We start from the raw sequence: 27,233 nt of genomic DNA on the forward strand, positions 1-27,233 counted from the left end.
GGGCGCACTGTCAGGGCATCGCTGCTCATGGGGCTCCTGGGCCTGCTGTACTCTGCCTTCTTCGGGGACCAGGTAGGGTGCAGGGTTCCTGGCCAGGCACAGCAGATGCATGCTCTGGGCTCCGTCAGGACGGCGTGGGAGAGGTGGGGCTGCTCGAGGACCCGACAGGTCCAGGGGTCTTAGCCAGGTTGTCTTGGAGACCGTTACCAGGGAAACGGCCACGAGCAGTGTGCAGTGTTGGGTGCCCCTCCATCCCGTTTTGCGCAGGCGCAAACTCAGTCTGAGACCCTCCCTGAGACCCTGTTTTTCTTGCGCTGTAGACTCGCTGGTTGAGGCGTGGTGGGGTATCTGCAGGGCTGCAGTGTCTCCCTCCACACTCCTGGTATAGGACCTACTTCCACGTTCCTGGAAGGGGAAGCTGGTTGGGGTTCAAGGAAGTGCCCAAGGTCATGCTTGGGCCAAGAAGAGAGCTTGAATCGGTGCTGAAGGGACTGAGCAGCCAAGTGACCCCCTCCAGGGAACCTGAGGGCCACGGCTGCCACCCTTTGATGACCTGGGGGGCTTTGAGCCACTTTATGCCCCCACTCCACATAACAATAGGGATCCCCTATTTTTTCCATGTACTCTGGAGTGGCCAGATTCGTGGATCCAGTAGCATCCAAGTGAGCCCTGCAGTGTCACCGGTGGGGGAACTGAAGTAGGATGAACAGAAATCCACCTTCGGGAGCCTAGAGCATTCCAGAAGAGGCTAGAGACACAAGGACTGTACAATGGGGTTGGGGGCACTCCCAGCATCCCCGAGTTCCTCGTGGTTCTGTATCCAGTGATGCAAAGCCTAGTTCTGGAGAGGATGTGAGTCTGGAATGTTCTACAGGGTTGAGGCTAAGGGTGTCTAGTCTTGGGTCCCCTTACTCTTTTTTTAAAATTTTATTAATTTATTTGGGGTGGGGGGTTCCCTTACCCTTAAAGCCTGGCAAGGGAGGGAGTGAGGAAGGAAGGTTCCACTGCTCCATGGCCTGGCAGGGCTCATGCAGCCACCAACTGCAAGGTGCTTCCTACACTTAGTTTCCCCACACCCAAATCCTTGCCTTTCATAGGTGGGGCTTATTTATCTCCATGGTGAGGCAGGAATGACCTGCACCCCCCCCCCCAGAGGACTAGCTTGGAAACTGAGGCCAGAGACACACCCAAGGTCACACAGGAAGAGGACAGCAGAGACAGGACTTAGGTCCTGGGTTGTGCTCCTGGCCCCAAGCTCCAGCCTTGCCCAGCTCTGAGCTGAGACCCTAGAGTAGCCACTGCTACTCTACCAGCCTTGATGATGCACCCCAGCCCCTCACCCATTATACATCTGCTGTGCTCTGAGCTCATCTTGATATTCCCTCAGCCCCAACATCCCTCTGAGTCCCCCCAACGACCATTGCCTCATGTCACAGCCTGCTGCCTATATGTATTGGTTTGCTGAAGCAGGGTCTCATTGTAATTTAGGCTTACTTAGAACTCACAGTGATCCTTCTGCCTCAGTCTCCCAAGTGCTGGGATTATAGGTGTGAGCCACCATACCCAGCTGCCTCTTCTTTTTTAAAACACTTATTTGAGACAGACAGAATGAGCCTGCCAGGGCTTCCAGCCACTGCAGACGAACTCGAGATACATGCACCATGTTTATGTGGGTACTAGGAAATCAAACCTGGGTCCATGGGCTGGGCAGGCCAAGCGCCTTAACTGCTAAGCCATCTCTCCAGCCTTTTTTTTTTTTTTTTTTTTTTTTTTTTTTTTTTTTTTTAGATAGAGTCTCTTTCTAGCCTAGGCTGACCTGGAATTCACTATGTTATCTCAGGGTGGCCTTGAGCTCATGGCAGTGCTCCTACCTCTGCTTCCTGAGTGCTGGGATTAAAGGTGTACACCACCAAGCCCAGCATTCAGCCTTTAAAAAATTATTTTAAAATTTATTTCAAGAAAGATGAGAGAGAGAAAATGGGCACGCCAGGGCCTACAGCTGCTGCAAATGAACTCCAGATGCATACACCACTTTGTGCATCTGGTTTTACTTGGGTACTGGGGAATTGAACTCAGGTATCATCTCTCCAAACCCCCAGCTGCCTTTTATAATTGAGGGAGATTTCTCTCTGTAACTGGCTTCAAACTTGCAGCAGTCCTGCCTCAGCTTCCCAGTACTGGGATGACAGGTATGGGCCACTGCACCAGGCTCCCTTGTCCCTTCTCAGAGTAGACTTTGTGTCTCCAGCAAAAGCCCCTTGCATCCTCTGCAAGCAGGGTCAGCTGTGCCCTTGTCCTGGTCCTCTTGGCCGTCTGGCCTGGCACTCCCTGTGGCCCCCTAATTCCCAGAGCCTCCAGGCAGGCAGAAAAATACCATTGTAGGTCCCAAAGCCATATCTTTTGTGTTTTTGAGGTAGGGACTAGTTCTAGCCCAGGCTGACCTGGAATTTACTTGGTAGGCTCAGGGTGGCCTTGAACTCATGGTGATCCTCCTATCTTTGCTTCCCAAGTGCTGGGGTTAAAGGCATGTGTCACTACCCCCAGCTCCAAAGCCACATCTTGTCCTGTGTGTGGGACTGCCCTAAAGCTTCAGGCTCTGGATGGTCCATCCTCTTGGTACTCTTTGAAGACTGGGCAAGCTGAGGGTGGGCCCCTGGACTCCCCCCCCCAGCTCTTCTTTCCTCTGGCTTTCCTCCTGCGGAAGTGCATTAAGTGTGGGAGAAAGGACAGTGACACAGGGAGGGACAGTCACACATGATGACAGGTCCAGGTCCTAAGGCTCTGTCCAGAGAACAAGGAAAAATGGGGAAGGGATCCCAAATACCTCCTCCATCCCTGGCCCTTCTCCAAGGCCAGCCAGGACCTCCAGAGAATGCCCACTCTGTCCCTGCCCTGATCTGTCCACAGAAGGCCAGTGGCATCTCTGCAAAGGGATGAGCCTGGCTTCTGCCTTCGGACACTGCCTGCCCCACCACTCCCAAGATTCTGATGTAACATCCATTATTTGATGTTTCAGCTCAAATCCCGAGTGTGCAGCCACCTGGTGTTCAAAGGTTCTTTTGCCCTGCAGTGGGGCATGGGAGATAAGGTCTTGGTCCTCAGGGCGCCCCTTCCCTTTGGAGGAACTCACCTACCTCATTTCCCCCTCCCAATACAGCAGCCTTTGATCCCCAGCAGAGGCCCATCGCCCTGCAGCCATCACTGGTCCCCACCCCAAGCTGCTATTGGTTGTTGCCATGACACCAGCTCGTCTTCCCGCACCACCATTGGCCACCATGCCTGCATCCTTCATCCTGCATCCCCAGCCCCCCTGCTCACGGTGGTCTTGCCCAGAGCCGGGAGAGGCCTGGCCAGGCCCAGCTTGGGCTTTGTCCATCCTGGACTCCCCCCAGCCCGTGTTGCCGAGACCCTGGGGACATCCTGAGCCCAGATTTTAGGCGGAGCTGAGCCGAGGGAGGAGCCCCTGGGTCTCCCAGCCAGCCCAGCTGCAAGTAAGAGGGTGCGTCTTCCTGGGTGGAGGGCATGGGCGCAGCCTGTCTTGCATGTCAGCGCAGACTCAACCCCCTATTGCTCCAGAGTGGGAGCTGGCAGGGGAAACCGAGTCCTTGCCAGGTGGACGTGTGTGCTGTTGTAGCCCATCATGTGCACACACACTCACAGGGGCTTCAGTACTCGAGTCTCTGTGTCTGTGAGCAAGGTGCTATGTGTCTCTGGCTGCTGGGTGCTCTCTGCATCAGTTTCCTTCTGTTAAGAAGGGTCGGGATGGGACCAGAGAAACAAAGGAAGCACCTCTGGGCTTCACATTCTACCTCGTGTGCCCCCAATCCTGCCATGAATGCTCAGAACCATCTCCCGTTATTGGTGTGTCCTTTCTGTGACCGCTTTTTGGGTCAGGGGCAGGTGGGAGGACTTCCTGGAGAAAGGTGTAGTGTGTGGAACCTGTAAGTGCAAAGTTCTTTGGAAAACAGCTTCTGGGCAGTCTGGAGGAAGACTGCAGGCTTAGCCTGGGGCCCGAGGGAGCCATGGCAGGTATTTGAGCTCTGGAAGGTTAGAGCCCAAATTTTTGAGCTTTCTTTTATTTCTTTTTATTTTATGTATTTATTTTCGAGGTAGGGCTTCACTCTAGCCCAGGCTGACCTGGAATTCATTATGTAGTCTCAGGATGGCCTCGAACTCACGGCGATCCTTCTACCTCTGCCTCCCAAGTGCTGGGATTAAAGGCATGCGCCACCACGCCCGGCTTCTTTTCCTTTTTTTAAAAAATAGCTTTTTCCAACAGGAAGAAGCTGAAGAGGGAACTGGGAGAGGGTTGTCAGGGAGAAGGGGTTCAGCCAGACCCACTTGGAGAGCTGGTGGCTGTGAGGAGTCGATACCAACGTGGATTGAGAGGTGCCAACAAACGTGGGGACAGGGAAGGAGTCTGATTCTTGTGGGGTGGCAGAGAGAAGGCATAGCCACCCCTCCAACCCTGGTCAGGGCTCCCATAGGTCTGCATGGGTGAAGAGAGGTGGGCATAGGTGAGGGTTTGGTCTGAGGTTCTCCTGACTGGCTGCTGCATTGTGACAGCTCACACCTCCAGCTGAGCTGATGCCAGGCTTGACCTTGGCTGAAACTTTGCTGTGGGTGGAATCAGTGTTGGGGTGAAGTGTGCCAGCCTCCCCACCTGCTCTTCCCATCAGCCCTCAGGGTGGCTGGAGGCTATCTCTAGCCCTGGGGTAGACAAGTAAAGGTCTGGAGAGGGCCCAGGTCTCGTCCTGCCTTCACCACTATGTGGACCAGTTTTTTTTTTCTCTCTCTCTCCTTTGTTTGCTTTTCTGGATGTGTAGTGTGTGTGCATGCATTTATGCAGCACATTCATATGTGCGTGCATACACATGAATGTGTGTCTTCTTTTATCCCTCTGCACCTTATTTAATATTTTTTATTTGCCAGCAGAGAGAGAGAGAGAGAGAGAGAGAGAGAGGGAATGAAAATGGGCATGCCAGGGCCTCCTGCCATTACAAAAGAACTCCAGACATGCACCACATTGTGCATCTGGCTTTATATGGGTACTGGGGAATCAAACCCAGGTCATTAGGCTTTGCAGGCAAACACCTTAACCATTAAGAGCCCTTCATCTTCTTTATTGAGACAGGGTCTCACTTGAACCCAGAGCTCACCAATTCAGCTAGACTGGCTGGCCAGCTTGCCCCACCTCCCCAGTGCTGGGATCACAGGCACACACCACCATGCCTGGAAGAAACTTGGGCTTTGAGGATCTGAATTGAGGTCCTCATGCTTGTGTAGCAAGAGATTTACCTACCAAGCATTATCTTATTTCCTCCTTGTTTTTTTATCTTTATTTTTTATTTTTCAAAGTGGGGTCTCACTCTACCCCAGGCTGACCTGGAATTCACTGTGTAGCCTCAGGCTGGCCTTGAACTCACAGCGATCCTCCTACCTTTGCTTCCCGAGTGCTGTGATTAAAATTGTGTACCATGCCAGGCAGCTCCCCTCCTCCTCCCCAAGAGTCTTATATAGCCCAGACTGGCCTCAAACTTCGGATCCTTCTGCCTCCACCTCCCAAGAGCTGAGAAGACAGGTGTGTGTCTCCTTGCCCTGGCTTACTACCTGCATTTCTGAGCCCCTCCAGGAAGTGTCTGGGTTCTGGTCACTCCTGTCCTCTTTCTTACTGGTTCAGGTCCACCTACTCCCTCCAGTTTCTCTCCACTTTATTCTTTGAGATAGGGTCTTCCACTGAGCCTGGAGCTTACTAATTCAGCTTTATTAACTAGCCAGCAAGTCCAGAGACTCCTCCTGCCTCTGAACCCCCCTCCCCCGACAGTGAGATCACGGTGAGGCACCATCACACCCACCTTTTACATGAGATCACATTCAAACTCAGGTCTAAACTGCAGCGGGGGTGTGGGTTTCAGTCCCTGGGTACAGTCTGGTGGTCTTGAGACATAGGACAGCGGTGGAGAGAGCACGGCTGGCACACAGCGGGTCCTTCAAGCTAGTTGGGATGAGCCTCTCCCTGGTCCCCAGTGTGCCATAGGTGCCATCGCGATGGCTATGGTAAAGGACAAGGAGATGGGGAATGGTTATGATAATGCATGTGTATGGCATTGTGGGGGAGGGGCAAGGGAGCAGGTGTCCCCTCCCCGGGTGGAGGGGGCATGGCTGATTTGGGGAGTACAGGTCTTTGGCTGGCAGGCAGAGGGGGTTGGCAGGAAGGAGGAGGCCTCAGAGGGATGAGATGCCATTGGTGGGGCCTCAGACAAAGGCGGAGGGAGGGGGCACGGGCTGATGGGAAGGGAACAAAGACAGAAGGGGGACCGCTGGGGGGTTACCGGATTGCTGTGGCCCGAAAGCCCGCCTGACAGAGAGGAAGGGAGGATGCTGCAGGGCCAGCCTTGAGCACAGCCAGCCAGCCAGCCAAAGGGACAAAGAACCAGCTGAGGGCAGAGCCAAGGGGCTCAGAGCCACCGGAGCCAGGCCTTGAAGGTACCTGCAGGGGACCCAGCCTTGGATGGAGCAGGTTGGGCTGTACAGGGACTCTGGTCTCCTGATGAGCTTACTTCCGAGAGGCACTCACTGCTTCCTCTGGTATTGTTGCTGACCTTCCAGATGTCCCATCTGTCACCTGGGCCAGCTAGTGATCTGTGGCCGGGCCCTTCTGGCTGCCTGCTTGAGCAGGCTGGCTTTGCTGGGAACAAATCCTGTCTGTCTACCTACCTCTCTTTGGCATCAGCCTATGAGCCTGGTGGACTTGGGTTTGCCTGTCCATTTGTAGATTTACATTGTCATGGTAACAGATGCCCGTATGCCCCCCCCTCCCACCTGGTTGTCGACATGTATGTTCTTGAGCCTGTCTTTCAGCATTCTATCTATATGACCAGCCATCCAAGGGCTGTGTGCTCTGTTTCCTGCCCTCACTGTGCATGTCTGTCACTTTCATCTGTCCCAGCTTCATCAGGCCCTACCTGTGTGGGTCCACACTGACCACTGACACCCAGGAGCCATACCCCCAACATAGGTGGCAGGGCTGGGTCCTGGGCCATCTGTAGGGTACTGGTCATGTTCTCCCAGCCCCTCCGCTCAATACCCTGACCCCGTGGCCCCAGGCGCTGCAGGAACTAAAGATGACCAGCTCCGTGGCATCCTACGAACAGCTGGTTCGACAGGTGGAGGCCTTGAAGGCCGAGAACAGTCACCTACGGCAAGAACTGCGGGACAACTCCAGCCACCTGTCCAAGCTGGAAACAGAGACCTCAGGCATGAAGGTGCAGGCTTTGATGCAGAACATGACCAGGGTCTCAGGAGGGCTGGCGGGGTCCCAAGCTCCCTAGGAGGCCATCATACCCACAAACCACGTCTGCTGCTGTGCCCACAGGAAGTCCTGAAACACCTGCAGGACAAGCTGGAGCAGGAGGCCCGTGTGCTGGTGAGCTCGGGCCAGACCGAGGTGCTGGAGCAGCTGAAAGGTAGGCAGGGCCCTGACACAGCAGGAAGAGGAGAGGAGGGGAGAGGACGGCAGCACCCAGCCTTCACCCTTGACCTATCAGCTCTGCAGATGGACATCAGCAGTCTGTACAACCTCAAGTTCCAGCCACTGGCCCTGGGCCCAGAACCTTCCACCCGGACCCCAGAGGGAAGCCCTGTCCATGGCTCTGGGCCCTCCAAGGAGAGCTTTGGAGAACTGAGCAAGGCAACCCTCAGACTGCTGGAGGAACTGGACAGAGAGAGGTGAGAGTCTGTGGTCAGAGGCCTCTGCTAATGGACTGGCCCCTTGGCTTATGGCCTCATCCCTCATGCAGCCACACCCATTTCAGGCCTCTTCTGTCTGCACCCCACTTCATGTGGCCACTTCACCCCTTCCCTGACCCAGCTGGCTCAGAGGATAGGGGCATTCCTGGTAGAGGGAGAGGCTCCTGGGAGATGTCCCCTGGGGTCTGCACCTCATCCAGTGCCAGGACTCACCATCAGGCATAGGGCCAGAAGGCCTCAAGGATGCCTTTGTAGGGAGAGGGACAGCAGTCCAGAAAATCTGGGCCCAGGGCCAGTAGAGGGCCCTGGACAGGGTCTGAACCCAGCTCAGCTCCTGTGTCTGCTGTGTGGCTTCCTCGTCTCAGACTTCTCGGTAAAGTGGGGAGTTTTCTGTCGTTATCATTTTGTTTTTTGTTTGTGGTAGAGTCTCATTCCATCCAGGCTGACCTGAAATTCACTTTGTAGTCTAGGCTAGCCTAAAACTCACAGCAATCCTTCTGCCTCAGCTTCCCTAGTGTTGGGATTAAAGGCATGCACCACCACAGCTGGTTATTATTATTATTATTTTTTAAATATTTTTTATTATTCAATTATTTATTTATTTGAGAATGACAGACAGAGAGAGAAAGAGGCGAAGAGAGAGAGAGGGAGAATGGGCATGCCAGGGCCTTCAGCCACTGCAAATGAACTCCAGACGCGTGAGCCCCCATGTGCATCTGGCTAACAGGGGTCCTGGGGAATCGAGCCTTGAACCCAGGTCCTTAGGCAAGTGCTTAACCGCTATGCCATCTCTCTAGCCCTGGTTATTATTATTTTAAAAATAGTTTCCAGGAGGGAATTACCATGGGATATATTTTATAATCATGGAAAATGTTAATAAAAATTAAAAAAAAATAGTTTCCATACTTATGTTATTACAATTGTGTGTCACTATTTTTTTCTTTTTTAAAAAATTTATTTATTTATTTGAGAGAGAGAAAGAGACAGAGAGAGGGAGGGAGGGGTGGGGTGCACCAGGGCCTCCAGCCACTGCAAATGAACTCCAGACACATGTGTTTCTGTGCATCTGGATTACGTGGGTCCTGGAGAATCAAAATGGGATCCTTTGGCTTTGCAGGCAAATGCCTTAACCACTAAGCCATCTCTCCAGCCCCTCTTTTTCTTTCTTTTAAAGTTTTATTTTATTTTATTTTTTATTTGAGGGAGAGAAAGGCACAGAGAGAGAGAAAGAATGGGCATGCCAGGGCCTTCGGCCACTGTAAATGAACTCCAGACATGTGTGCCACCTTGTGCATATGGCTTACGTGGGTCCTGGGGAATCAAACCTGGGTCATTTGGTTTCACAGGCAAACGCTTTAGCTACTAAGCCATCTCTCTCACTCTCTTTTTTCACTCTACACTCTAGCCCAGGCTGACTTGGAATTCACTTTGTAGCCCCAGGCTGCCCTTGAACTCATGTTGATCCTCCTACCTTTGCCTCCCTCCTGAGGGCTGAGATTAAAGGCATGTGCCACCACACCCAGCTTTTAATTAATTTTACAATCTTGCTGTAGCCCAGGCTGACCTGAAACTCACAGCAATTCTCCTACCTCAGCCTCCTGAGTCCTGGGATTAAAGGCCTGCACCACCACACCAGGCTGTTTTTTGGTTTTGTTTGTTTTTATTATTATTTATTTACTTATTTTTTTGGCTTTTCAAGATAGGGTTTCACTGTAGCCCAGGCTGATCTGGAGGTCACTATGTTATCTCAGGGTGGCCTCGAACTCCTACCAGTGTCCTGAATGCTGGGATTAAAGGCATGTGCCACCATATCCAGGGTCTCATGTAGCCAAGGGTGCCCTCAAACTCACACTGTAGTGGAGGCTGGCCTTGAACTAATCCTCCTGCCTCCACCTCTGGAATTCTGTTGTTTATCTTTGTTGTTCAGAGGTTCCAGGATGGCCCGAAACGCATGGCAGTCCTCCTGCCTAAATATCTCAAGGGATTACTTTTTCTCCTTTGTTCGTGCACCCCAATGCTGAGGGCAGGCCGGGGTGGGGAGCAGTGCCACGAACCCCACATCTCCAGAGCGCCTCTCATCCTGCCCGTAGGTGTTTCCTGTTGAGCGAGATCGAGAAGGAGGAGAAGGAGAAGCTGTGGTACTACTCGCAGCTGCAGGGCCTGTCCAAGCGCCTGGACGAGCTGCCCCACGTAGAGACGGTGAGCGCGCTGGGGTGCACCAGAGCCCACGTCACTCACAGGCGCAAGACAGGGGTCCTGGTCCAGGGCCCCCACGTCACTCACTGGCGCATCCCTCCCAGCAGTTCTCCATGCAGATGGACCTTATCAGACAACAGTTGGAGTTCGAGGCTCAGCACATCCGCTCGCTGATGGAGGAGCGCTTCGGCACCTCGGACGAAATGGTGCAGCGCGCACAGGTGCGCGGGCCCTGTGGGCGTGGCACCGACAGAAGGCCAATCAGAATGGATATTTCTGTGGGCGGGGCCTACAGGGACCCCTGTCACCTGAAGGAGGGAGAATCCTTGGGGCTGGCTCACCGGGTGGAGTCCCGGTGTAGGGTCTTGCCCGAGGAAGCTGTGTCCGTCCAGGGCGTGGAGTCGGAGGGTGTGGAGTCAGCCTCAGCCCGCTTTCTCCCCTGGCAGATTCGCGCTTCGCGCCTGGAGCAGATTGACAAGGAACTGCTGGAGGCGCAGGACCGGGTGCAGCAGACGGAGCCCCAGGTAGTGGAACCCTGAGAGCCAGGGCTCCAGTACGCGCTGGCTCCCCAAGCTCTGCTCAGCCCCACAGAGCCGGTCGCTGCACCCTGGGTACTCAACCCTGCTTCGTGTTCTCCCTTCAGGCTGTGCTGGCCACGAAGCCCATGGCGGTGGAGGACCCAGAGGCCGAGGTTCCCACACACCCTGAGGATGGTACCCCTCAGCCCGGCAACAGCAAGGTGAGATGGGAGAAGCCAGAAGATGGTGTTGGAGTGAGATGCGGGACAACTGCTGTGAAGTGAGGCCCTAGTGAGGCTGGGGTCTATGTTTCTACGAGACAGGGTCTTGCTCTGTGGGCCAGGCTATCCTCAAACTTGTGACAGTCCCTCGACTCAAATTTCCCAGTGCTTGGATTATGGGCCACCTCTTTTTTCTTTCTTTCTTTCTCTCTTTCTTTCTTTCTTTCTTTTTTTCTTTCTTTCCTTCTTTCCTTGCTTCCTTCCTTCCCTCCCTCCCTCCCTCCCTCCTTCCTTCCTTCCTTCTTTCTTTCTTTCTTTTTCTTTTTTTCATAGCTAGAGACACAGGTACCCAAACTGGCCTCCACCTTTCTATGTAGCTGAGGATGAGCTTGAACTTCTAATCGTCCTGCCTCTGTCTCCTGAGTGCTGGATGACAGGGCTTATGCGGTACCGGGGATCTTCCAAAGGTTTTATGCATGCTAGGAAGGTGCCTTACCCACTGACCTACCTCCCCAGCCTACCTTTTTGTTGTTTTGAGGCAGAGTCTCACTCTAGCCCAGGCTCACTTAGAACTCACTCTGCGGGTCAGGCTGGCCACAAACTCAGAACAATCCTGTTTAATTTTTTTGTTTACTTTTATTTACTTATTTGAGTGACAGGTAGAGAGAGAAAGAGGCAGGATAGACAGGGAGAGAGAATTGGCACTCCAGGACCACAAGCCACAGTAAACGAACTACAAATGCGTGCGCACCCTTGTGCATCTGGCTAACGTGGGACCTGGGGAATCGAGCCTCAAACCAGGGTCCTTAGGCTTCACAGGCAAGCGCTTAACCACTAAGCCATTTCTCCAGCCCATTTTTATTTATTTGAGACACACAGAGAGAATGAGTGTGCCAAGGCAAATGAACTCCAAATGTATGCGCCACCTTGTGCATCTGATTTACATGGGACCTGGAGAATCGAACCTTAGGCTTCTCAGGCAAACACCTTAGCTGCTATGCCATATCTCCAGCCCTCCACCCCCCCAGTTTTGAGACAGGGTGTTATGTAGGCCAGGCTGGCCTCAAACTTACTACATAGCAATGATGGCCTTGAATTGCCAATCCTCTTGCTTCCATCTCTTTAGTACTGGGGTGACAGGTTGCATCACCACGCCCAATTTATATAGTGCTGGGGGTGGAACTCAGGGCCTCTGCATGGCAGGCAAGCATTCTACCCACTAAGCAAGAGCCCCACCTCAGGACACCACTCTAGGAGTAGTCAGTCCTCAGGTGTGGGGATGATTCCAACCCTGATGCTGTGCTCCCTCTCTCCATGACCCTTCCCTTCCCCTTACCATGCAGGTGGAGGTGGTTTTCTGGCTGCTGTCTATGTTGGCGACTCGGGACCAGGAGGACACAGCGCGCACCCTGCTGGCCATGTCCAGCTCCCCTGAGAGCTGTGTGGCCATGCGCCGCTCGGGCTGCTTGCCCTTGCTGCTACAGATCCTGCATGGCGCTGAGGCTGGGGCACATGCAGGAGTTCCAGGGGCACCTGGGGCCAAGGATGCACGGATGCGGGCCAACGCGGCATTACACAACATCGTCTTCTCACAGCCAGACCAGGGACTGGCGCGCAAGGAGATGCGTGTGCTGCACGTGCTGGAGCAGATCCGCGCCTACTGCGAGACGGGCTGGGACTGGCTGCGAGCACGTGAGGGCGGGAATGAGGGCAGTGGTGAGTGTCAGGGGCACCTTCACACAGGGTGTGGGGGGGCACAGGCTGTATGGAGGACTTATGGGTATAGCAAAGGAACACCACTGAGTCCCCCTTGACTATTCCTGGGGCAGGAAAAATGCTTTGCAAAGTCACTGGAGGCTGTGTGGTCTCGATGTTGGAACTTCTGACCATGCCCCCAGCCCTCATTGTGGATCCCAGGCTGTCACTGTAGCACTGACCACATCCTCAGCCCTCACTGTGGGTTCCAGGCTGTCACTCTACCCCTGACCACGCCCCCAGCCCTCACTCTGGGTTCTAGGCTATCACTCTACTGTTGACCATGCCCCCAGCCCTCACTGTGGGTTCTAGGTTGTCACTCTACTGTTGACCATGCCCCCAGCCATCTTATACTTTTTACATTGAGATAGGGTCTCAGTTGTCTTGACTGGCCTTGAATTAATTGTGGCCCAGGCAGCCCTGAGCTTGTATCCTCCTGTCTCAGCCACCTGAGGAGCTGGGGTGACAGGACTGGGCCACTATGCCAGGCTTGAGACTCTATGTTCTACAGCCACTGCAGAGCCACAGGTGTTAGCTCCCTGTCTTGCCCCACAGGGACCATGATGGCAGTCACTTTATTTCTGTCTGTGAGGAGTCTGCTTCATGCAGGGTGGTAACAGTAGGTGTGGGGGATGGGGACTTTTGGGGTTCCCTGAGCATCTTTCCTAGAAGTGGGACTCTCACCTGCTCCCTTGCCCATAGCCCCAGTCCCCATAGAGCCCCAGATTTGCCAGGCCACCTGCGCAGTGATGAAGCTGTCTTTTGACGAGGAGTACCGGCGTGCCATGAATGAGCTAGGTGAGTGCCATCCCCTTGGTGTCCCCTCCTCCACTTCCCATGGCTGTTGGTTGACACTAATCCTTTGGCTACCATGGAACAGAGGGTGGAGTCAGAAGGGTTGTCCACTGGGGCAGTGATGAGAACTGCATCAATCTATCCATAGAGAGGAGGGTGTCCTCAGAGTGGGGGAGGTGGGCTTGTGGGCAGCGGGTGTGGGTAGAGGGACTGGCGCAGGCAAAGCTGGGAGGACAGAAGTCAGGGCACAAGGGGCGCCCAACATGGACAGGCCCCTCTCGTACCCCTCACAGGTGGACTGCAGGCTGTGGCAGAGCTTCTGCAGGTGGATTATGAAATGCACAAGATGACGCGGGACCCACTCAACCTTGCCCTGCGCCGCTATGCCGGCATGACCCTCACCAATCTCACCTTTGGGGATGTCGCCAACAAGGTTCCCAGGGGTGCTGGACAGGCGGGTGGGTGGTTATTGTTGTGTTACGGGGATCCAGGGACCAGCTTAGCCTTCTTCCACCTTGCTCCAGCCTGGACGCTGTTGTGAGAGGTGACAGTTGTTCCTGATTATAGGTGAGGTAAATTGAGGCCCAGATCAAGTGAGGAACAGGAAGAGAATGACTGGACTTGCTTCACCCCAAGCCACTCAACACTGCCTCCCAGTCCTTGGCCTCTTGGCTCAAGGAGGTTGAATGTCTGCACCTGTCTGAGCCTCAGTTTCCCACTGTGACTAATGGAGTCCTCCATCCTGGTGGCAGAGAGATTCAAGCATCCCGGGCTGGAGATCTACCACAAGGGGCTGGAAAGAGGAAGGATGGGGGAACCCTCCCCTTCCCTGCTGTACCTGACACAACTACTGTCCTCTGTCACTCCCAACAGGCCACACTGTGTGCCCGCCGGGGCTGCATGGAAGCCATTGTAGCCCAGCTGGCCTCAGAGAGTGAGGAGCTACACCAGGTATCTGGGGCAGGGGGATCTGGCTGGTCTCGCTTCTGCCAGCTTAGGGGGTTTCAAAGTCCGCCTGTGTCTGGTGATGTCCCCAAGCACTGTTGCCTGTCACTCTCTCTCCAGGGTACATGGGAGGATTGTAGGGTTTGGCTGGAGCCAAGGCTCTGGGTCCACAGTGGCCATGCTTCTCCCCCAGGTGGTGTCCAGCATCCTACGTAATCTTTCGTGGAGGGCTGATATCAACAGTAAGAAAGTGCTGCGGGAAGTTGGCAGCATGACTGCACTGATGGAGTGTGTCCTGAGGGCCTCCAAGGTGGGCACGAGGCTGGGCAGGGTTGGAGGAGGCAGAGGGAGCCATGGAGCAGGGAGACACTGGGGAAGGTGATGAGTCCCTCACCTCTGGGGAAATCAAGTTGAAGAGACTGAGCCTAGGGTGTCCTTCCCTGTGGCTCCTAGGAGATGATGCTTTAGCAAGGCTGTCACTCTATTGCTGACCATGCCCCCAATCCTTACTGTGGGTAGGTGCTGACCACCAAGCCACACTCATGTATATATATTTTTTGAGGTAGGATCTCACTCTAGTCCAGGCTGACTTGGTATTCACTATGTAGTCTCAAGGTAGCCGCGAACTCACAGTGATCCTCCTACCTTGGCCTCATAAGTGCTGGGATCAAAGGCATGTGCCACCATGCCCACCTTCATATTTTAAGACATGACTTTTTTTTATTTATTTGAGAGCAACAGACAGAAAGAGAGCAAGAGAGAGAGAATGGGCACACAGGGCCTCTCCCCACTGTAAAGGAACTCCAGATGCATGCACCACCTTGTTTAACTGGCTTACGTGGGTTCTGAGGAATCAAGCCTCGAACCGTAGCCTTTAGGTTTCACAGACAGGTGCTTAACCACTAAGCCATCTCTCCAGCCCCTGACATGTTTTTTTTAAAAATATTATTTATTTATTTGACAGAGGGAGGGAGGAAAGGAGGGAGAGAGAATGGGTGCACTAGAGCCTCCAGCCACTGCAAATGAACTCCAGATGCATGTGCCATCTTGTACATCTGGCTAACGTGGGTCCTGGGGAATTGAACCTGGGTCCTTTCACCTTAATTGCTAAGCCATCCCTCCAACCCTTGAGATGTGATTTTGATGAGTTGCCAAGGCTGGCTTGGAACTTTTGATCCTCCTGCCTTGGTTGCCCAAGTAGCTGGGACAGCAGGCCTGTGCCACCAGGCTGGGCTGCTCTGTGGGTACTCCATGTGGCCTCAGTAGAGGGGCAATGGGTAGTGTAAGGCTGTGACCCTTGGCACTGAGCCTCGTTCCCCTGATCCCTGGACTCAGGAATCTACTCTGAAGAGTGTGCTCAGCGCCCTGTGGAATCTGTCAGCACACAGCACAGAAAACAAAGCGGCCATCTGCCAGGTGGACGGTGCCCTGGGCTTCCTGGTGAGCACACTGACCTACCGCTGCCAGGGTAATTCCCTCGCGGTCATAGAGAGCGGCGGCGGCATCCTGCGCAACGTGTCCAGCCTCATCGCCACACGTGAGGACTACAGGTCAGCCAGGGCCTTGGTCGTCCCAGACACATGCAGGGCCAAGGGGAGGCTGGCTGGCGAGGAGAATCACACTAGGAACTGGAGACCCCACTGTGACATGTTGTTCTAGGGATATGTGCCCTGGGGGTACTTATGCTAAAATGTTTATGAAGTTAAAAACTTTCTGGGTGTGAAGCTGTGCATGGTGGCACATACCTTTAATCCCAGTACTTGGGAGACAGAGGTAGGAGGATTGCTGTGAATTTAAGGCCTGTCTGAGACTACAGAGTGAGTTCCAGGGAAGTCTGGGCTAGAATGAGAGCCTACCTTGAAAAAAAAAAAAAAACCCTCCAAACCCTTATTACTAAATAATAGTAAGTCAGGTGTTGTGGCGCACACCTGCCATCCCAGGTGGAGGCAGGAGCATCAGTGAAGGTCATCCTTGGCTGTGTAGTAAGTTTGAGGTCAGCCTGGGCTATACAAGGCCCTGTCTCAAGAAATGAAAAATGAGGGCTGGAAAGATGGCTTAGTGATTAAGACTCTTGCCTGGAAAGCCAAAGGACCCAGATTCAATTCTCCAGTATCTACATAAGCCAGATGCAGGTGGCGATTGTGTCTGGAGTTCATTTGCAGTGGCTGAAGGCCTTCCTCTCTATCTGCCTTTATCTGTCTCCCTCTCTCTCAATTTAAAAATTAAAAAAAAAAAATCTGGGTGCGGTGGTTCACACCTTTAATCCCAGCACTCAGGAGGTAGATGTAGGAGGATCACTGTGAGTTCGAGGCCACCCTGAGACTACATAGTTAATTCCAGGTCAGCCTGGGCCAGATTGAGACCTGACCTCGAAAAACAAACAAAAAAAAAAAAAAAAAAGAAAAAAAGAAAAGAAAAAAGATGGGCTGGAGAGATGGCTTAGTGGTTAAGGTGCTTGCCTGCAAAGCCTAAGGATCCAGGTTTGATTCTCCAGGTCCCACGTAAGTCAGATGCACAAGGTGACACATGCATCTGGAGTTCATTTGCAGTGGCTAGAGGTCCTGGTGCACCCATTCTCTCTGTCTCAAATAAAAATAAGTATTAAAAAATATAATGCCAGCCATGGTTGTGTACACCTTTAATCCCAGCACTCAGGAGGCAAAGGTAGGAGGATCACTATGAGTTCGAGGCCACCTTGGGACTAATTCCAGGTCATCCTGGGCTATAGTGAGACCCTACCTTGGAAAAAAAACTTTAAAAAATGAAAACAGAAAAGCAAATGCGAGAAAAAGTAATTTATGTCCCACCCTATATGGGGTATGCCTTCACAAGCTTTATATTTATTTATTCATTTTATTTTTCAGGGTAGGGTTTCACTCTAGCCCAGGCTGACCTGGAATTTACTACGTAGTCTCAGGGTGGCCTTGTACTCATGACGATCCTCCTACCTCTGCCTCCTGAGTGCTGGGATTAAAGGCGTGCGTCACCATGCCCAGCTACAAGCTTTGTATTTCTGGACATCAAACCTCACTGGATCTCTCTCATGGTCATTTTCTAAAAACCTGATCAGCCTTTTTTTGTCCTGGTGTGGTGTTGCTGAAGGTAGAAGGCTTTGCAGAGCTGTAGGGATGGCTGAGTTGGGGTGCTTGAAGTGTAGGAAGACGTAAGTTGTAGCCATTACCGGGTGCCATGAGCTGCAGTGGGGTAGGACGAAGCCGAAGTCAGCATATGGGTTAGGGGTAGTGGCCTGGCGGCTGTGGCTTCTCAGCTGCCTTGGCCTGACTGACCTTGCTCTCCTCTGACTGCAGGCAAGTGCTTCGGGACCACAATTGCCTGCAGACCCTGCTGCAGCACCTGACCTCACACAGCCTGACCATCGTGAGCAACGCCTGCGGAACACTGTGGAACCTGTCGGCACGCAGCCCGCGAGATCAGGAGCTGCTGTGGGACCTAGGTGCCGTGGGCATGTTGCGGAATCTCGTGCACTCGAAGCACAAGATGATTGCTATGGGTAGTGCAGCTGCCTTGCGTAACTTGCTGGCCCACCGGCCCGCCAAGTACCAGGCAGCAGCCACAGCTGTGTCTCCGGGCACCTGTGTGCCTAGTTTATATGTGCGCAAGCAGCGGGCACTGGAGGCAGAGCTGGATGCCCGGCACCTGACACAGACACTGGGCCATCTGGAGAAGCAGGGCCTGCCCGAGGCTGAGGCTATTACCCGGAAGCCACTGCCACCCCTGCGCAACCTGGATGGACTGGTCCAGGACTATGCCTCTGACTCTGGCTGCTTCGACGACGATGATGCGCCATCCCTGGCTGCCGCTGCCACCACAGCAGAGCCAGCCAGCCCAGCTGTGCTGTCCCTGTTCCTTGGCAGCCCCTTCCTTCAGGGGCAGGCATTAGCACGCACTCCACCTGCCCGCCAGGGTGGACCAGAAGCTGAGAAGGAGGCCAGCGGGGAGGCTGCCTTGGCTGCCAAGGCAAAGACCAAGCTAGCGCTGGCCGTGGCGCGGATTGACCGTCTGGTGGAGGACATCTCGGCCCTGAACACCTCCTCTGATGACAGCTTCAGTCTTAGCTCTGGGGACCCCGGGCAGGAGGCTCCAAGAGAGGGTCGTGCCCAGTCCTGCTCACCTTGTCGGGGCCCTGAAAGTGGGCGTAGGGAGGGCACTGGCCGTGCACATCCACTCCTGCGGCTGAAGGCGGCTCACGCCAGTCTCTCCAATGACAGCCTGAATAGTGGCAGCACCAGCGATGGGTACTGCCCCCAGCAGCACATGCAGCCCTATCCGATGGCCTCGCTGGCCGAGCACCGTAAGGACCCTTTGCGTGGGCAGACACGGCCCAGCCGGCTGGAACTGGACTTGCCCAGCACTCAGGCTGAGCTGCCCTCCCGAGACACAGTGGCAACTGATGCTCGTGTCCGCACCATCAAGCTATCCCCCACCTACCAGCATGTGCCGTTGCTGGATGGGGCAGCTGGAGTTGGTCTCAGACCCCTGGCAGGACCTGGGGCCTCCCCGGGGTCCCGGAAACAGGCATGGATGCCTGTGGACAGCCTGAACAAGGTACCTGAGAAATTGGAGGTGTCCCCACTGCCTGTGGCCAGTAGGGTGCTACAGAAGCTGGTGGGCCAAGATGGGCCAATGTCTCTATCCCGCTGTAGCTCCCTGTCCTCCCTGTCTTCTACTGGACATGCCGACCCCAGTGAGGGTGGGAACCTCGACAGTGACTCTTCCCTGGAGGGTCTAGAGGAGACTGGCCCCCAGGACACCGAGTTAGACAGGGCATGGCGGGGATCCACGACTACCTCCCTGCCGGTGGCCATCCCTGCACCCCGCCAGGGTCACAGCCGGGGCCTTGGAGTGGAGGATGCCACACCATCCAGTTCTTCGGAGAACTGTGTCCAAGAAACGCCTCTGGTTCTGAGTCGCTGTAGCTCTGTGAGCTCTCTGGGCAGCTTTGAGAGTCCGTCTATTGCCAGTTCCATACCCAGTGACCCATGCAGCGGGCTGGGCAGTGGGACAGTGAGTCCCAGTGAGCTGCCTGACAGCCCTGGGCAGACGATGCCTCCTAGCCGTAGCAAGACACCACCTGCCATGCCACTGGGGCAGCCTGAGACCAGCCAGTTCAGCCTGCAATGGGAGAGCTATGTGAAGCGCTTCCTGGACATTGCGGACTGCCGTGAGCGCTGCCAGCCTCCCTCTGAGCTGCTAGACGCTGGCAGTGTGCGCTTCACGGTGGAGAAGCCAGATGAAAACTTCTCCTGCGCCTCCAGCCTGAGCGCGCTGGCCTTGCATGAGCTGTATGTGCAGCAGGATGTGGAGCTGAGGCTGCGGCCACCTGCGTGCCCAGAGCGTGCTGGGGGTGGTGGTCACCGCAGAAGAGATGATACTGGAGGCCGCCTCGATGGCCCAGTGCCCACCAGCTCCCGCAGACGAGCAGCCACCGACAAGGAGCTGGATGCATTGCGGGAGTGCCTGGGTGCTGCCATGCCAGCTCGGCTCCGCAAGGTGGCTTCGGCGCTGGTACCTGGCCGCCGTGCACTGCCAGTACCAGTGTACATGCTGGTGCCCGCCCCAGCCCAGGATGATGATTCTGGCACTGACTCGGAGGAAGGCACACCAGTCAACTTTTCTAGTGCTGCCTCGCTAAGTGATGAGACCCTGCTGGGACCTCCCAAGGACCAGCCTGGCAGAGTGAGGGACAGGCAAAGACCCACTGGCCGTGCAGCACCTGTCAGGCAACCCTCTGGGCACAGACCCAAGACAGTGGGCGCTGGCAAGAGTGCAGAACAGACTCGGGGAACCAGCAGGACCAGGGCAGGGTTAGCACTGCCCCTCGGTCGACCCTCAAGTGTGCCATCAGACAAGGAAGACTCACGCCAGGGCCGATCCCGTGGGGATGGGGCACTGCAGCCCCTTTGCCTCACAACACCCACTGAGGAGGCGGTGTACTGTTTCTATGACTCTGATCAGGAGCTTCCCACAGCAGCCCCACCACCACGGCAGGCATCTGCCATCCCGCGCTCTCTGAAGCGGGAGCGCCCAGTGGGCAGGAAGGAGACGCTGTCCAAGGCCATGCTGCCTGTGCCAACACCCACTCGTGTCCAGCCCAGGCTGATTGTGGATGAGACCCCACCATGCTATTCCTTGACTTCCTCGGCCAGCTCCCTCAGCGAGCATGAGGCCTCCGAGCAGCTGGTCAGCCGTCCTCGAGCCCGAGAGCTGATGGCCACCAAGGTCCAGAGTATAGGCAATGGACAGGAGAGTTTTCCCAGCCCCAGGGCCAAGGAGGAGCTGCGTCTGAGGTGCTCTGGCTCAGCCTTGCCCAGGCACCGATCACAGGCACCGGGTTCCAAGCGTCGCAAGCCCCGTGCCACCCGGACTGATGTGCGACCCACAGAGGTGCCTGGAAAATGCTGCGATGAGGTGGCCGGTTCAGATCCGGCCTCTGATCTAGACAGTGTTGAGTGGCAGGCCATCCAAGAGGGAGCCAACTCCATCGTCACGTGGCTACACCAGGCGGCGGCTGCAGCCAGCCTGGAAGCCTCCTCCGAGTCTGAGTCCCTCTTGTCCCTGGCGTCTGGGTTGTCATCAGGGCCCACCCTACAACCCACCAAACCCAAGAAGGGGCGACAACCTGCGGCAGGAGCTGAGGCAGGCGGTGCCAGGCGTCCAGGGAAGCAGAGTGCTACCTCAGCCAAGGACAGTGTGAGCAGTGCCCGCTCTCCCAGAGGCCCTGAGAAACCAAGAGGTACCCAGAGAACAGCGTTGGGGGAGCCAGCCATACTCCGGGGAAGGACAGTAATCCACATGCCCAGCTCTGCCACCCGGGCCCAGCCCAAAGGGGTCCCAGCCCCCCGTACCACACCAAGGAAGGACACTGGTGCCCCCACACAACTGGGGGCTGCCTCAAAAGCCACTAGCCCCGGGCAGCAACGTTCACGGAGCCTGCACCGGCCAGGGAAGATCTCTGAGCTGGCGGCCCTGAGCCATCCACCCAGGAGTGCCACACCACCAGCCCGCCTCGCCAAAACGCCATCCTCCAGTTCCTCCCAGACCTCACCGGCCTCCCAGTCAGTGGCAAGGCAGTCCCCTCTGGCTACGCTGACCGCAGGACCTCTGCCTGGCCCCGGGGCCTCACCAGGGCCCAGAACACCAGCTCGGGCCCTTTTAGCGAAACAGCATAAGACACAGAAGTCTCCTGTGCGAATTCCATTCATGCAGAGGCCAGTCAGGCGAGGGCCACCACCACTGGCCAGGGCAGCCCCAGAGCCGGGACCCAGAGGCCGAGCAGGGCCTGAAGGAGGTTCGGGGACACGTAGCGGCCGGGTGGGCCTGGTCCGTGCAGCTTCTGCCCACTCCAGTGGAAGTGAGTCTGACCGCTCTGGTTTCCGCCGGCAGCTGACCTTCATCAAGGAGTCTCCAGGTGTTCTGCGTCGCCGACGCTCAGAGCTGTCCTCTGCAGAGTCCACAGCCTCCACCTCCCAGAGTGCATCACCCCGCCGTGGCAGGCCAGCACTCCCCGCAGTCTTCCTGTGCTCCTCTCGCTGTGATGAGCTCCGGGCATCCCCAAGGCAGTCCGCGTCTCCCCAGCGGTCACCCGAAACCAGGTCAGGTCCAGGTCCACGTGCACCCCGGCGCACCAGCTCTGAGAGTCCATCACGCCTGCCTGTGCGCATGTCCTCCGTGCAGCCCGAGACAGTCAAGCGCTATGCATCACTGCCACACATTAGCATGGCACGCAGGCCGGATGGCGCGGTCCCCACGCCCTCTGTCCCTGCAGATGCCACCCGCCGAAACAGCGATGGTGAGGCCAACCCGCTGCCGAAAGTGGCTGCGCCAGGGACCACATGGCGTCGTATCCGAGACGAAGATGTCCCCCACATCCTACGCAGCACACTTCCCGCCACTGCTCTGCCACTCAGGGTCTCATCTCCTGAGGACAGTCCGGTTGGGACCCCACTACGCAAGACTAGTGACGCCGTGGTGCAGACGGAGGATGTGGTCACCCCTAAAACCAACTCCAGCACGTCACCTAGCCTGGAGAGCAGGGAGCCTCCTCAAGTTCCAGCTGGTGGACCAGCCGCAGTGCTGGGCAGTGATGTGGATGGACCCTGTCTCACCAAGCCACCTACCACGACACCCTTTGCCCACGAGGGCCTGGGCGTGGCTGTGGGAGGCTTCCCTTCCAGCAGGCATGGCTCCCCCAGCCGAGCTGCACGGGTTTCTCCATTCAACTATGTACCCAGCCCTATGGCTGCGGCCACCGTGACCAGCGACTCCATGGTGGAGAAAGGCCCTGTCACTGCCTCAGCAAGCCTCCTGGAATAGTGGTCTTCCAGAACATTCTCTCCTGGCCCTGAGGCCCAGCTCGGCCTGCTCTATAGATGCTCCAAGTAGGCCGTACAGGGTGGCTCCCCCAAGCCTACCCTCACCCAGCTCATGTCATCTGACTGGAGGGCTAGCCCTTGCTTCCAGGCTGGGGCTCCAAAGCAGAGGTCTGCTTATGGGGTCACACTCATGGGGTCCTGGCCCAGCCATCCAACAGCTTGGGCTGGGAGACCAGCCACCATCTGCAGGTCCCTAGCTATAGGACCCAGGCTATAACCAGGGGGAGCCTGAGAACAGCCTCTAGGGAGGTGCCTGAGGTGGGGGACAAGCCAGGGGGTGGGGCGAGAGTCTCTGCCAGCTGGGGCCAAGGCTTCCTCAGCTGTAGCAGCCAGTCTTCCGGAGCGTGTAATTAACTCCGTGGTAATTGGTTAATGAATCCTCTGCTGCCTTGCTTGCTAGGTGGTGGCAGCTGGGGGAGTGAACGTGAGGGTAAAGGCGTGGCTGAGCTGGCTGAGACACCCACCGAAGCCGATGCATCTGGGCTGCCAAGGAGAGGGTTGCTAGGCCACCTGAGCCCTGTCTGACAGTTGGGGTGGGGGAAGAGAGGCTACTGAACATTGCAGAGGCTACAGGCCGCTGGCCCTGTGTCCCTCTGCAGGCCATTGTCAGGGACCCTGCCTTGGAGAAACTGGCCTTGAGCTGGGAGGACCCTGGGGGAGGGGGGGTCAGGAGAAGCACCGGCACTGTGGGGAGGAGGCCCATCTGTAAAAGCCTGGCCTCTCTCAATGCCCTGCCTGAAGTGGAGGGGGCTTGGGGACACAGTGGGAGGCCTCAGGCTCCACAGAGGCCCTGGATCAAGATGGAGAGTTGCTGAGTACCAAAGCGACAGGGACCCCAGGAACCCGGCCTTCCTCTTCATGGTTTAATGCATGTCCCCAGAAGTCTCTGGTACGACCTGGAGTGGCGGTGCCACCTATGTCAGTTTGGAGATGTCCACGGACCCATGATCATGAGCAGCTCCAAAGGGCCATGCCATCCCACAGGCTGACACCAAGTCCCTGCTCTAGGGTAGGAGAGGTGGTTTTGAGTCCTATGGGGGCCTTAGAAGGAACCTTTGGTGTCCAGATACCGCTGTCCAATCCTAGGTGCAGATGGGAGACAAGTAGACGTCATTGTAACCACAGCTTACCGAGGCCCCTCAGGGGAGGTTCCCAGTATTTTACTGGTACTTCCATGATGCCCATCATGCTCTGAGACTACTGCCCACAGGACAGACTCCCAAGCAGCCAGGGCTGCCAGGCATCTCCGAGGACACAGGCCCACAGGGAGGGAACAAGGACAGGACTCAGCAGAGTACCTTCCATTCACCAGAGCCCCTCCATGGACACAGCTGGTTGGCCTCAGAACCCTGGCTATGGTGTGACAATTTGGGGAGGCTGGGTGCTCGCTCACACCCACCATGGGCCAATTGTCTTCCAGGATGGCCCAAGAACACAGTTGGGGAAAAAAAAAAAAAAAAAAAGAGTATCCACTTGGCTGTCAGACTGGGGTTGGTGGAGGTGTGACCTGCTACCACACGCTGTAAGACCCTGGGAAATGCTCTTGGTGCCTCATGCCTCAGTTTCCCCATATCAGCTGTGGGGAGAACTCCTGGAAGCTACTTCAGCAGACAGAGCAGCTGTGGTGATGGGAGAGGAGTCAGGTGTGGCTCACAGAGGTCTCAGCTGACTCCTGGTGCCCGGCACAAAAGGGACTGGCACCTTTCCCGCCTCCTCTTCCTGTTGGGGCAGATGTCCAGTGGCTAACTACTCTTGCCTTCTCCAGAACCTGCACGCCAGCGCCTCAGCCAGCCCAGGTGGGACTCAGGTGGCAGAAGCCCAGTGCAGGATAGTACTTTCTGGAAGGACAGCTGGCAGTGTGGATAGTCTACTCCAGGCTGGAGCAGGGGGCCCAGTCTTAGGGCAGTGTTCCCTTGGAAGGTCTGAACTCATCACTAGAACACGACTTGATGCCACCTGCCTCTGGAGCAACTCGGGAAGAGGAGGGGTCTGGTGGGTGGCCCCGAGAAGCAGACTGTGCTCCTGGATGCTCTACACAGCCACATGTCCACCTGTTAACCTGCTTCCTACTCCATCTGTCACCCCTGCCCATGGCCACTGTCACTTGTAGTCCTACACTGTGCACCGGTCCTAGAAATCCTTCTCGTGTAAAGTTCTATGTCTGGCAGAAGAATGCCACCAGCCCAGTGTCCTGGTCTTATTTACACCTTTAATAAATAAAGCCAGTGTGAATCTTCGTGTTGTCCAGAGGGGGAGGGGGAGGGCTTTTCACACTGGCTGAGCAGACACCCCAGATCAGGTACCCCCAGACACTGGAGTGAGGTTGACACAGGTGCTGCTCCCACAAGGAGTAATTCCTGGGGAGTCCAGAGCCGCAAGTCAAGGCCATTTCCAGTGAGCATAGCCTGGGGCCAGCAGAGGCATGAGGGCTGGTCAGGGGTGAAGGCCCCTTGAGACCCCAAAACAAAGCCAATGTCCCTAGAGCGGCAAGTCTGGAATGAGTCTAGAAGGAACAATGTCCCCTGCCCAGGCTACTGTTCTGTGCATACTGAGCTGAACTTATCCTACATGTAGGGTGGTACAGGGCCTCCCGGGTCAGCTCTGCTTGGACTCTGGGACATTTCTGCCAGGCAACTGTATTCCTTGGAAAGAAAAATCAAGCTGAGCCGGCAAGGTCAACAGCAGGGTACAGGAGACCATAGTTAGGATCTCTGGGGCCCAGTCCTATCAACCACAATGATGTCAGGCAGTAGGGACGGTGGCCATGGCATCGTCTGACCCAGGGTGGAAAGTGGGAACAGAGAGGAACAGTTTGGGAGAAATGCCAAGCTGAGGGGAAGGAAACCCTTTGCCCCAACCCCAGCTGAGCAGAACTGGGGTAGAGGCAGTGACAGAGGGTGTCCCTGCCGCAGAGGCCCAGCTGGGGTCAGAGAAGCAGACAGAACTCTGGAGCCCACAGTGCAGGTCACACCAGCCCGGTGTCCTGGCAGGATGCAATGATGGAGCAGGGGTGTCAGGCAGGAGTCAAGCTGCCCATGGGATCTCAGGAAGGCCAACCAGGCCCTGAAGTCCCCTGAGGAAGATGCTGGGTGCTTCCCATCGGGTGTCCTACAGGTCAGCCAGAGAAAGCAGCTGCAGTCACCTGGTTCACTTCTTCTTCCAGCCTGTCACCTGCTCGCCGCAGCTCCTCACACTTCTGCCTCAGTCCATCTCGGGCCTGCCGCAGGTGTTCGTTGGTAGCCACATATGTCCGGCTCTGCTGGTAGAGTTCCTGCTGGGCCTCGGGGTCTTCTGGGGGGTCTGGGGACATGACAAAGTGGTCACTGCCCGCGTGTCAGTGAGGGTGTTCTCTGAGCAACCAACAGCCCGGGAAGCTGTGGCAGGAGGATCAGGAGTTCATTCTCAGCTATGTAGTTAGAAGTCAGCCTGTCTCAAAGAATATAACGGGACTGGACAGGTGTTTTAGCAGTTAAGACGCTAGCCTATGAAGCCTAAGGACCCATGTTCTACTCCAGATCCACGTGAGCCAGATGCACGAAGGTGAGGCAAGAGCAAGGTCACACATGCCCACTAGGTGGTTGCAGGCGTCTGGAGTTCCATTGGAGTGGCTGAGGCCCTAGAGCTCCATTCTGTTTCTCGCTCTAAAAATTTTTTAAATATGTAACGCACACGCCTTTAATCCCAGCACTCAGGAGGCAAAGGTAGGCCAGCCTGAGACTACACAGTGTATTCCAGGTCAGCCTGGATTACAGCGAGACCCTAACTCGAAAAAAAAAAAAAAAAATATATATATATATATATATATATATATATATATATATATATATATATATATATATATATATATATATATATAAGCAAGGAGGTTTGGGCTGTGGCTCAGTGGGTAGGGGTACGCACCGCACCACAGACGTAGTCCTTGAGCACCTGGACTCACGGGTCTCTTGTTATTTGAGACGAGGCCTCAATGGGTAGCCCTTGAAGCCTTGGATCGCAGCAATTTCCCCGCGGGCCCCCCTCCGCAGCCCCACACGACCCCGAGAATGGCCCCCTTTGCAGAGGGGGAGACAGAGGTAAGGGCTGGACGTCCTCCCGCACACTGTACTTCTACCTTCCGGGGCCAGGGCGGTGAAGACAGGGTCCAGCGCCGGCGCCCCTCGCACGTCCTCCACAATCTGCGCCACCGTGGGAGGCGCGGGCCGGGTGGGCAGCACCACGCGCTTCTTGGCCTTGGAGCCCATCCTGCGGGCGGGCGAGGGAGACGGCGATGAGCGCGCCGCGCGTCCCGTCCTGGCCGGTGGGAGTCCTTGGCCCCGGAAAACTACGAACCTGCCGCGGCTCTACCCAAGCTGCCCGGCCGCGCCCACCCTTCCCTTCGCGCGGGATTTCAGGACCCGGCTGGACCTCAGCCTCAATTCCCCCACGGCATCTCTTGCCACCGGCTTCTCCGCGCACCCGAAGCCGCCAGAGCCACCGTTGCGGCCACCACCTCCGCTTCCGGCACGAGCGCCGCTAGGCTCTCGACACGTGACGCGCACTTCCGAGACGCTACATTTTACCCCGCCCCTTGCCCTGAGGCTCCGCCCCGCCTCTTAAAGGGGCTGCGCGATATAGTTTTTTTTTTTCTTTCTTTCTTTCCTTTTTCCTTTTTTCGTTTCTTT

At 55.8% G+C, this 27,233-nt stretch overlaps 2 protein-coding genes across 6 annotated transcripts; one reads left to right on the forward strand and one right to left on the reverse strand.

Annotated features, from left to right (window-relative positions):
• On the forward strand, positions 1 to 24,804 carry Apc2 (APC regulator of WNT signaling pathway 2). Of its 5 annotated transcripts, none has more exons than XM_045134815.1 (15): positions 1 to 72; positions 7,107 to 7,265; positions 7,376 to 7,466; positions 7,548 to 7,728; positions 9,840 to 9,948; positions 10,050 to 10,166; positions 10,392 to 10,469; positions 10,589 to 10,684; positions 12,028 to 12,400; positions 13,142 to 13,237; positions 13,528 to 13,667; positions 14,108 to 14,185; positions 14,373 to 14,489; positions 15,515 to 15,729; positions 17,488 to 24,804. In XM_045134815.1, the coding sequence occupies exons 1-15, from the start codon at positions 28 to 30 to the stop codon at positions 22,511 to 22,513; spliced, it is 6,921 nt and encodes a 2,306-aa protein (XP_044990750.1). In that variant the 5' UTR covers positions 1 to 27; the 3' UTR covers positions 22,514 to 24,804. The 5 variants fall into 5 exon arrangements, with proteins under 5 accessions (XP_044990750.1, XP_044990751.1, XP_044990752.1 ...); XM_045134816.1 differs by having other exon boundaries at positions 10,053 to 10,166; XM_045134817.1 differs by lacking the exon at positions 1 to 72 and adding an exon at positions 3,294 to 3,499.
• On the reverse strand, positions 24,762 to 27,076 carry C15H19orf25 (chromosome 15 C19orf25 homolog). Its single transcript, XM_004654693.2, has 3 exons — positions 26,977 to 27,076; positions 26,684 to 26,814; positions 24,762 to 25,872 (listed from the first exon to the last, which is right to left on the reverse strand). Exons 2-3 carry the CDS (start codon positions 26,811 to 26,813, stop codon positions 25,688 to 25,690), a joined length of 315 nt encoding a protein of 104 aa, XP_004654750.1. The 5' UTR covers position 26,814; positions 26,977 to 27,076; the 3' UTR covers positions 24,762 to 25,687.
• Positions 27,077 to 27,233: the final 157 nt, after the last annotated feature.

The sequence above is a fragment of the Jaculus jaculus genome, chromosome 15 (assembly GCF_020740685.1).
Source record: "Jaculus jaculus isolate mJacJac1 chromosome 15, mJacJac1.mat.Y.cur, whole genome shotgun sequence".
Classification (NCBI taxonomy): domain Eukaryota; kingdom Metazoa; phylum Chordata; class Mammalia; order Rodentia; family Dipodidae; genus Jaculus; species Jaculus jaculus.